Raw genomic sequence first — 11,679 nt, forward strand, 5'->3', positions numbered from 1 at the left:
GCACAGATGCTGGCGAAATGTCAGAAAGAAACTCTGCTAGAACATGGCCACATAGCCCGAAAAACCCACAAATACAGTTGTCCCTCCATATTCGCTAGGCTTAGGGGAACAAGACCCCCGTGAATATGGAAAAACCGCAAATAACAAAAACACTGTTTTTACCTGAGAGGACACCTCTCTAGGAATCTCTAGGTCCCCCAGTGAAACTCTGTGGTCAATGTCGAACATACACTGACCATAGAATGGCACTGGAGTAGCTACAAATGGTCTTTCAGTGCAACTTGTAGTTAAAGTTGAGCACAGAGTTGCACTGGAGGACCTAGACAGTCCTAGAGAGAACATATTAATGAAATCCGTGAATAATCAAAGCTGCAAATATCAAAGCTGCAAATATGGAGGGATGACTGTACTATGGATGCCGGCCATGAAAGCCTTCGACTTTACATAAAATTCTTGCCTCAAGAAGAAGAACCCTCCCTCCATACCTACTGTCATCATCAGACCTGGGAGGGAGTGAAAAAGACAGGCCCATTTCCATCAGGTCTAGCTGTAAATTCTGTGACTTAGGTCACTGTCTTTTATCTTATTTTATTGTATTGTATTCTCTGTATTTTTATTGCTGTAACCCACCCGTATTCCTTGTGATTGGGCAGGCTATAAATAAATTATTATTATTATTATTATTATTATTACTACTACTACTACTACTTGTTAACCACCCTGATTGTTTTCAGAGGGGCGGGATACAAATAAATTATTATTATTATTATTATTATTATTATTATTATTATTATTATTATTTCCTCTGAGGCAAATAAGCTACAGTATTACCTTTTTGCTTCTCAGCTTAGTATCTTTATTTGTAATAATGTTTCTAGATGCAGCATTAGCAACAACAAAAAGGATTAGGAAGTCACCACCCCATTGTAGCAACTATTTAACATACTCCTAAAAAGAAAATAAAGACAGCAGTATAGTACTGTATAGCAAAGGAAGAAATACAGCCAAAAGAGGCTGGTGGGGAAGGTTAGAGATTACGTAAAAACAAAGGAAGAGATAGGAAGAGATGTGCCTCAGAGCAGTACAGCAGCTAGGAGAATCTACAAGCAAAGAGCAAGAAGCTGGAGTGTCCTAAAGGACATTCAGCAGTTCAAATGTATGCCCACAGGCTCTCCCTAGTCCGCAGCTCCCACTGCCTGGTTTCTACCCATTCTTTTTTTTAACTTTGCCTAATCCTGTTAAATGGTCCTCTTTTCATCCCCATATTATCCTGCATGCATGATCTCCTTTAGCACTAGAATATTATGGAATTCCCTATCTTTTGCTTTCAAATAGGCTTTGATTCTTTCTTTCTTTTTCTTTTTTTGTCAAGAAAGCATGTCTAAACTTATTAATTTAAAATATAGTAATATTTTAATAAACTAGCAAAATATAGTTGAAATTGACAAGGGGTGTTTCTTGTTGTTAACTGCCATCATATCAGCTTCAACCTAAAGTGACCCTATGAAAGAAAAACATCCCAAACATCCTGTTACTAACACCCTGTTAAGATTTCGCAAACTCCAGGCTGTGGCTTCCTTGACTAAATCTATCATTATGTAATGGGTTTTTCCTCTTTTGCTACTGCCTTTCACTTTACCAAGCATTATTGTCTTGTCAAATGACCCATAGCAGCCTCATTTTGGTTACTAGGAAGAATTTAGGCTTGATTTGTGCTAAGACACATTTAATTGTCTTTTTGCAAGTCCATGGTATCCACAACTCCCCTCCACCATCACATTTCAAATGAGCTGATTCTCTTCTTCTCAGCTTTCTTCACTGTCTATCTTTTACAACCATGCATAACTTTTATTATACAATCATTCCAATTTTTATTATGCAATCATTCAGCCACATTTAGTATGTGTGTGTATAGGTGATGGCATAAAACATACACTTTTAAAATGTTAGACAATACTAAGGACCCTAGTATACAATACTGCAATACATCTATTAATGTTTAAAGTGCCACAATTATTATTATTATTATTATTATTATTATTATTAGTCCGCCTCTCCCTTCGAATAGAGGCAGGTTCTAAAAAATGTAAAAATACAACACATAATACAGTAAATCATAAAAATCCACAATCCCCAACCCATTACCAACATAAAAAACACTCAATTTCATATATAAAAGACATTTAAATTACATTTACAAGCTAAAGTTAACTAAAAAGTTAAAAGGATAGCAGATGGTGGAGTAGCTTTGGGCAGGGGGGGCAGTCTATTTTAGGAGGTCAGTCAGGGAAGGCCTGCCGGAAGAGATCCGTTGACTGCCTTCTTGAAGGCGTCAAGGGTGGTAATCTGACGGATCTCCTCCGGCATGTAATTCCACAATTTTGGAGCAGCTGATGAAAAGGTCCTCTGGGAAAGCATGGTCAAATTGGTCTTCTTTGGCTGGAGAAGGTTTTTCCCAGAGGACCTGAGAGTGCACAAGACTTCCATATGCTTTCAAATGAAAGGCTCCTAGAATTACCAATCAAAGGACATTGTGTAACTATAGCATATTTTGTTCCATGATAGACTGAGAGAAAGAAACAGCAGTTATTAATAATTAACAAAGTTTCTATGTGGAGTACAACCATGTCTGGACCACCAGTAAAACTTGTTAAGGGTTAAAGCCAGCAAACTAAGAAATGCTTAGATGTGTGTGTCTGACCATGAGCATCCAGCACCAGAAGGACAAGGCTAATTAGCCACAGCGGAAGCTCATAGGCATAAGGTCACTCTGCTTTCCTGCATGCAGCAAAGCCTGGATGATGAAACATGTGTCTGCATGGACAGGAGGACACTTTACAGTGTGGGACAGGAAGTGACTGAGTTTGGGAGACCACATAGTCTAGAGTGTATATAAACTCAAGAGCTTCCAGTAATTGCTTGTGGGTTTGAGTAGGAGTTGGTATTCGTTTGATCTGTATAGTAGCATTGGTGATTTATGGTTAGCACTCTGTAAATATAGATAGTACTTTCGGGAGCCTGGCTTTTCTGGTCATTTATTCAGCTGGAGCCGGAGCAGCAGCGATTGCTGGAGAGTTCCCGAGATTCCTGCAATTCCTTCACTTCTGGAAGACATCCAGTGCCTGTCATCTTCACTGAGGTCTGTGAACCACGTTTCTGCAAAATTGTCAACTACTCTGCTATATTCCAGAACTGATTTATAAACCCAGCAGTTTTTCTGCCAATAGTTATTGGGCTCAGCAGTTATATTAACAAAACCGCATGACTAAAACAGGGTTATTGAATGGTAAAAACCTAGTGTGAAAGTGTCATTTTTCTATTTAACAAATGGACACTGGAGAAAATCCAGAACTGTGTTGGATTACAATCTACTCTCTGGAATAAAAGAGTGAATGAATTTATGTCAACAAGCAAGAAAAAAGGAAGAAAAATATTGTTAGAGGAACTCCAGATTTTCAACAGGCTAGATTATACTGTGAATTAAAATACAAATAGTGCCAAAATCTTCCCATGTATAGAATGTTTCCACCAGGAAAGATGAGGATGCTTTTTCATCTCCTGTAATCCAGCAAGTTAATAAATGGCAATACCCACATCTTTCAAACCAAAGAATGATAAATAGAGAAAAACTAGAAAATTGTGAGATGGTTTACATCAAATATTTAAAGCTAAAACTTACCATGTGTGGAGCGCTGATGGTTGCTTGAAATCCTGTGAAGCAAGGGAAGTATTACATGAGAAAATCAAACAACTTTGGCAACCCAGGTATCATATCTAAAATGCTATAAACATTTTCCAGAATAGCAATCATATCATAAAAACAAATACTATCAGCCAAAGAAATGAAAAACAGGAAGTTATAACATAACATAACATAAAAACGAAAAGCAATAATGGTATAAATTACTAACAAATTTAGTGCTAAATATTACATAATGCTGTTTCCATAACTGTTAATTATTTCCTTTCAAAACACAATGCCTAATGTCAGGATTCCTACGATTTCATCATGCTGTTCATACAGTGCTATGTCTCTGTTTATTCATATACATCAACTAAACCAACAGAACCTTGAAATCACGTATCAGTGAACCTAACACATGAGCAACAATCACAAAATTGGAACCAGGATCTTGGAAGCACCATTTGTATCTAATCTTGCCTTGGGCCAAATTTGTGCATTACTCCTGCCAGGCTGGATTCATTGTTGAAATAATGCCAGTGAAATTCTTTCTAGACCTTTATATTAAACAAAATTCTTCTGTGAGTACTCAATGAAAAGTTTGATCTATGTGCCTCTCTGTAATTTTATATCCATTTTTAATAAAGCAATTAACTGTATATCTCATGACGACTAAGTTAATTGCAGCTGACAAAAATTCACTTGCTTTTTTCAGTTCCTAGCATTTTGATTCTGGTCAGTTCTTCTGAAAGAGATGGTACAGCTTCCTACATTTGTCCAAGATTCCCTATAATGAGCCGGGCTGTTAAAGCGATCTCAAACTGGAGTATTCTGCAGCACGTTTTGTAGAGTGTTTCTAAGGTTTACTTCTTACAGAAACTTTGGGTTAGGAAACAAAAACATTTTTAATCGTCTAGAGACCACTGCAAGCTTCTTCTTCCAAAATGCATCCTAGGATTATGGGGGTTTTTTAATTTCAACAGCCTCCACTTCTCTTATGATTTTCATTTTGATGGCCAAACTTATAGATCTATGCCTCTCTCTCTCTCTCTCAATATATTAGTATGCTGGTAGGTAGCTGAGAGGCAGGCTAATATGTTTTTCATTTTTCTTTCTGTTTTACTGTTCATACTGGAGACAACTGTTTAACTTACCTATTGCATGTCAAGTACACAAAGGCCTCATTCTACTTACAGATAAATCAGTGTGCAATCCAAATCGATGATTGATTACAACATAGGAGCGTGGGTCCCACTACATTTGCCCTGATCACATGAATGAATCGATCAAAATGATTTGGCTCCAGCCAGCTGAAGGCAAATTGAATCGATTCAAGTCACTATGGTTCAAACTTGCCTTGAATTGTTGATGGGTTGGTGAAAAAGATACAGAAAAATCAGCATCAAAAAAGACGCAGGTTAAATGGGCCTGGTGCATGACCCCCTCACCAAATCGCTTCAGTGATTGATTGAAGTGGGAACCGGTCATCTGAACTGGTTCAAATCGAAGTGATGATCCGGTAGTGGGAATGAGACCACAGATGCAGTAGAATCACCTAGAGCAGAATCCCATCTTCCTAGGTCAATGTTTTATTGCTTGTTTACTGCACCCTCCTCCATTTCAACTACACTGAGCTCTGCGGGAGAAGACATTCACATGCCAGTCCCCAGCCGGTGAGGGCCCCCCCTCCATTCCAACTGCCACTGCTGTGGACTCTGAGGAAGAGAAGAGCTAAAACACCCCAGCAGAGAGAGAAGGAGGGTCACAGTGCTATCAGGAGTCCAGGAGGAAGAAAGTGCTGGTTCTCTGGTACTTGGTTCTGCCTTCAAGTGCCTTCTAAGAAGCAGAGCCCTCCCTCCCAGTTCATCTAGTGCCATCTGGCCATGGAGGAAGAGATGCAGGCCTAGCTCCATCAGGTCTGGCCTAGATTAAGAGTAAGCCCTCCCTCCAGTGTCATGTCTTTTAGTTGTTGCCTGAGAGTGGGGAATTGTCTAATTAAAAATCAATAATGTAAGCTGCTCTGAGAGCCTTTAGGCTGAAGGGCGGGGCATAAATACCATAATAAAAAATAAATATAAATAAAATACTGAAGACCCATTACTGCAACCCACACTGAAGTCGTATTTCACCGCCTCTTTCAGCATCCCCCACTGTCCGTGCTGGGCCGGGAACCTTCCAGCTAGACAGAAGAAAAAGTAGGTGGTGGGCTGGGTCTTGTAAAATAGTTCGTAGAAAGGGTGGCTTTGTCAAGCTTTGTTAACTGAAGCATGCCTTATAATAGGTAACATTAAATATAAAAGTAAACAAACTGGAACAGAATCAGTTTTACAGAGACGTTTGGGGTGTTTCCTTGACAAGATAAACTTGGATGACTAGCCAAATACAGTAATAACCCATTTTTAAGAGTAGAAAATAATATTTTCTTAACCAAAGCTCTATTAATTGCTTGTAAAGACATTGAAGGTGAAACATTTGTAGTTAACATAGATTTAAATTCTGTTCACTCACCATCCGTGCAAAGCAGGCAGAAGATACCCCTTCCAGATCCTCATCAAGGCTTGGCTCCTTCAGTAACTGTTCATATAGAGTTCTAAGCATATGCTGCTGCTCAAGGGGGAGGCGAGAGAGAGAGAGCAGGAGAGAGAGAGACGCAGTTTCATATTTTGCTTTTGATTTGTACACTGAATCATAGACACACCGAGTTGGAGGAGACCACAAGGCCATCCTACTCCCAAACCCTGCCAGCAAGATTCACAATAAAAGCACCCCAACAGGTGACCATCCAGCCTCTTTTAAATCTCAAAGAAGGAATAATTGTTTATAAGTATGTAAACTATTAATTCAAAGCACCATAAATAACCCAGTGTTTTAGTACAAAAACAGCAGATCTAAAAAAAAAAGTCAGACTTTTGGGCAGGTGGTAATCATGCAGCTTCTAGCATTCTCTCACCACTGGCTGCAGATAGGGCTCCTGGTATTGGTAATCTGACAAAATCAGAGGGGTGGTATAATTCTAACCTCTCCTTTGGAGCCTAAATTTCAAGCCACACAGATAAAGTAAATGCCTTAAAAGAAACGTATCAAATCTCAGTTCAGGGCTCTCCATTTCCCCTAAATTAATTCAGTAGTCAACTGCCAGGTACAATTTGTGAACTGAAGAATATTTTAATATTCCCTCTCCAAAAACTAACCAATAAGAATGTGTAACCTTCAGACATACTAGGCGGCTAGGCTATCCTTTAGAGGGAAGAGGCTCTCTAAAGCAGGAAAGACAAATCCAGAGGTAGGATGAGGATGCACTGGGCCTCTGAGATCCTGGAGGCGCACATCAGACATAGGACTCTGGAGACCAAGGTTCAAATCCCCACTCGGCCACGGAAACTCACTGGATGATCTTGGGGATTTCACATTCTCAAGCCTCAGAGGCAAAAGCAAACCGTTCTGACAAATCTTGCCAGAAAACCCCCTGACAATAGAGTCACTATACGTTGGAAATGATTGACGGCACACAACAACAACCTGAATGGGAGATTAGGGTTGGAATTATGTGTATCTCTCCCCTTGCATTATACATAGAGGTTCACAGCAAGGGAGGCCTCTTTTACTCTTTTCCTCCAAAAGGTCTGAAAACCCAAGGCCTAAACTCTCAACACACAAGAGGACTAAAAGACTCTTGTTGCAGGTGTCCAGAGTTCGATAAGGCAAATCGTATTACTAATTTCTTCCCACTTGATTTATTACACAAAGCCTAAACAATACTCCCATAAAAACTTTCCAATTAAAATCACTGTATGTCAAAAAAAATTAGAAGCTGGGACGGTTCAACATTATTAAGAATAAATCCTGTTTTCAATCATATTGAATGACAAGAAAGAAAAGAAGCTTATCCTCTTTATCATGTCAAACAGTCAATCTTTACAAAGAAAACCTCTACACATAGTTCGTTTTCTCTCTCTCCTTTTTATTAATGTAGCAAAGCTCATTTTTGAAAAACAACGAGAAAGTTGATGACATCTGAATATTATCCAGTCACATAGACTCTGAGGACAAGAGAGGGGAATGCATTGCACACACATAACAATGGTTTGGAATCCCTTCACTGGCTGCCATTAGTTTCCAGACAAGGTACAAGGTGTTGGTGATTACCTTTAGGCCCTACCGTTGGTCCAGAATACTAAGGAACGCCCTCTTCCTCCTGTCCATCCCGCACTCTATGGTCCTCGGGGAAGAATCTACTTCACCAATAATCTAGGATAATTCGTCACCCCGAGGGCCTTTTCCATTGCAGCTCCAAAGCTATGGAATGACCTGCCGAAGGAATCTGCGACCTTTCTACTCTTACAGCCTTAGAGGCTCTTAAGACGGATTCTTCCAGCAGGCCTTCCCTACCTAGTCCTCTCCCCATCTACTGTGATTAGTTGCTCTGTCACCAATTCTTCCTCTTAATTTAATGAGAAGAATGAAATAAAATATCAATTAAAATAAAATTTCTGGTTTTTTGTGGGGTTTTGGGCTATGTGGCCTGTTCTAGCAGAGTTCTCTTCTGACTTTCGTCAACATTCTTTGAAGATGCCAACCCCAGATGCTGGCGCAAGTCAGAAGAAACTCTGCTAAACAGGCCACATAGCCCGAAAACACCACAAATACAGTTGTCCCTCCATATTCGCTAGCTTAGGGAACAGACCCCCGTGAATATGGAAAAACCGCAAATAACAAAAACACTGTTTTTACCTGAGAGGACCTCTCTAGGAATCTCTAGGTCCCCCAGTGAAACTCTGTGGTCAATGTCGAACCATACACTGACCATAGAATGGCACTGGAGTAGCTACAAATGTCTTCCGTGCAACTTGTAGTTAAAGTTGAGCACAGAGTGCACGGAGGACCTAGACAGTCCTAGAGAGAAAATTAATGAAATCCGTGAATATCAAAGCTGCAAATATCAAGCTGCAATATGGAGGGATGACTGTATATGGATGCCGTCATGAACGCTTCGACTTACATAAAATTCTTGCCTCAGAGAAGCCCTCCCTCCATACCTACTGTCTCATCAGCCTGGGAGGGAGTGAAAAAGACAGGCCCATTTCCATCAGGTCTAGCTGTAAATTCTGTGACTTAGGTCACTGTCTTTTTCTATTTATTGTTTGTATCTCTGTATTTTTATTGCTGTAACCCACCCGTCTTCCTTGTGATTGGGCAGGCTATAAATAATTATTATTATTATTATTATTATTATTATACTTACTACTACTACTACTACTACTACTTGTTAACCACCTGATTGTTTTCAGAGGCGGGATACAAATAAATTATTATTATTATTATTATTATTTTTTATATTATCCTCTGAGGCAAATAAGCTATTACCTTTTTGCTTCTCGCTAGTATCTTTATTTGTAATGATGTTCTAGATGCAGCATAGCAACAACAAAAAGGATTAGGAAGTCACCACCCCATTGTAGCAACTATTAACAACTCCTAAAAGAAAATAAAGACAGCAGTAAGTACAGTATAGCAAAGGAAAAAACAGCCAAGAGGGCGGTGGGAAGGTTAGAGATTACGTAAAAACAAGGAAGAGATAGAAGAGATGTGCCTCAGAGCAGTACAGCCAGCTGGAGAATCCAAGCAAAGAGCAGAGCTGGAGTGTCCTAAAGGACATTCAGCAGTTCAAATGTATGCCCACCGGCTCTCCCTAGTCCGCAGCTCCCACTGCCTGGTTTCTACCCATTCTTTTTTTTAACTTTGCCTAATCCTGAAATGGTCTCTTTTCATCCCCATTATCCTGCATGCATGTCTCCTTAGCACAGCTTTAGACTAGTATGGAATTCCCTATCTTTTGCTTTCAAATAGGCTTTGCTTCTTTCTTTCTTTTTCTTTTTGTCAAGAAGCATGTCCTAAACTTATTAATTTAAACATATAGTAATATTTTAATAACTAGCAAAATATAGTTGAAATTGACAGGGTGTTCTGTTGTTACTGCCCCTCATATCAGCTTCACCTAAAGGACCCTATGAAAGAAAAACATCCCAAACATCCTGTTACTAACACCCTGTAAGATTTCGCAAACTCCCGCTGTGGCTTCCTTGACTGAATCTATCATTATGTAATGGGTTTTTCCTCTTTTGCTACTGCCTTTCACTTTACCAAGCATTATTGTCTTGTCAAATGACCCATAGCCGCCTCATTTTGGTTACTAGGAGAATTTAGGCCTGATTTGTGCTAAGACACATTTAATTGTCTTTTTGCAAGTCCATGGTATCCACAACTCCCCTCCACCATCAATTTCAAATGAGCTGATTCTCTCTTCTCAGCTTTCTTCATGTCTATCTTTACACCCATGCATAACTTTTATTATACAACATTCCAATTTTTATTATGCAATCATTCAGCCACATTTAGTATGTTGTGTATAGGTGATGGCATAAAACCTACACTTTTAATGTTAGACAATACCTAGGACCCTATGTTCTGGATCACTCTTTCTGCTCTACCAAAGCTGAGAAATATGATGGAGCAGTGGCATAAAGAGGAAAAGAAACCTACAAGTAAATTCCAATTAGAGAATTACACTTGTCATACTAATATTACAGTCTTTGTGCCAGATCCTACAAGATCATACTGCACTGTGGCATACAATAGTGCAAGCCTAGAAACATTTATCTGAAAGTTAAGTTATTGTAAAATGGAAAGCTATTGGTACACTTGGTGTAGAATATCTTAATACAAAATAATTTTAAAATGATATTAAACATGCATATTCCTATATCTGTGTTGTTTGTTAACCTCCATTAGTACTTACCAATCAGTTTCACTCTTCCTGAAGATAGCAACAGAGGATCATCCTTTTTGACATTATTTATTGAGTCATCTACTAATTCTTTGATATGATCAATTCCTACAACTTTTCCCTTGGGACCAACCTGAAACAAAAAGCCAGATTTCAATTTTTGTGCAGTAACATTTCCTAAATTACCTTTTATTTAAATTAAATTATGTCTAAATTTAAATTACAACTAAAGGCTTCAGGAGTTGGACTAAATTTAATAAGGGAATCCTACTATCTGCCTATCCATTTCTCTTACACAGACCTAACTCCAATTTCAGCATACTTAATATGTAAACCTGTTAAGTACATAGGCTACTTCTACTCTTCTCAGATTTTCATCATAAATACTTCTGGATTTCTTACCATCTGCACTGTTAAAATATTATTCCAACAACATTCTGCTTTCATGCAAAAACATTATTAATTAACATGATTAGAACATATAAATCTCTTGAGAGCTGGAATCTAGTTAACTGATATTTTGCACTGAACTTCACAAATGGCTGCTTATTTCGCAAGGCACAGAGTTTTGTTTTATTTCAGTTTATTATTTCCATTGCCTTGCTGAAATGGAATATAATGTAATCTGGTCTTCTGGCGATAGCTTCACCAAAGGAAGGTTACACTAGAGGCACAGATGGTTTAAGTGTTAGGGTTAAGAAGCTACTGTACAGCTTCTGCTAAAAAACAGAATGCCAAACTACAAGGACAGTAGTTCTTTTTCTTATAAGATAGAGTTATAGTAAGTGAAAAATGATAATGATAAAGAAAAGGACAAATATGATCTACATTTTTAAAAAATTTAAAATGGGTACAATGTTGCCAGGCTGTCAGAGGAAATAAACAGGCACTCATGCTGTAACACTTCTTGTAACACACTGAACAATCCACCCAGATCTCTAACCTTCTAGTTTAAAAATATGCATTCAGTAATAAAAGCAGACTAGAAAAGGTTTTATAGAATTTTGCTTCAAGACATACATTACTTGGTAACTATTTTCATAAGCCTTTCTTTCTTCAAAATATTTCATTCAACTACAGGTGTACCACAATTAAGAAATGTTTTGACTCATTGCTAGGGAATTTTGGAACTGTAGTTTTGAGATACATTTAGCCTTCTCTGTCTCAGAGAGCTCTCTTGTCACAATTTTATTATTATTATTATTATTATTAT

The 11,679-nt window shown here is 38.4% G+C and overlaps 1 protein-coding gene across 1 annotated transcript in view; it reads right to left on the bottom strand.

Annotated features, from left to right (window-relative positions):
• Window positions 1-11,679, bottom strand: part of PCMT1 (protein-L-isoaspartate (D-aspartate) O-methyltransferase) — a 138,154-nt gene that overhangs the window by 18,107 nt on the left and 108,368 nt on the right. The window contains exon 3 of the mRNA XM_042451560.1: window positions 3,680-3,711. Coding sequence (XP_042307494.1) covers window positions 3,680-3,711 — 32 coding nt within the window. The remainder of the gene's footprint in view (window positions 1-3,679; window positions 3,712-11,679) is intronic.

Source organism: Sceloporus undulatus, chromosome 1 (assembly GCF_019175285.1).
Source record: "Sceloporus undulatus isolate JIND9_A2432 ecotype Alabama chromosome 1, SceUnd_v1.1, whole genome shotgun sequence".
In the NCBI taxonomy this organism is placed as follows: domain Eukaryota; kingdom Metazoa; phylum Chordata; class Lepidosauria; order Squamata; family Phrynosomatidae; genus Sceloporus; species Sceloporus undulatus.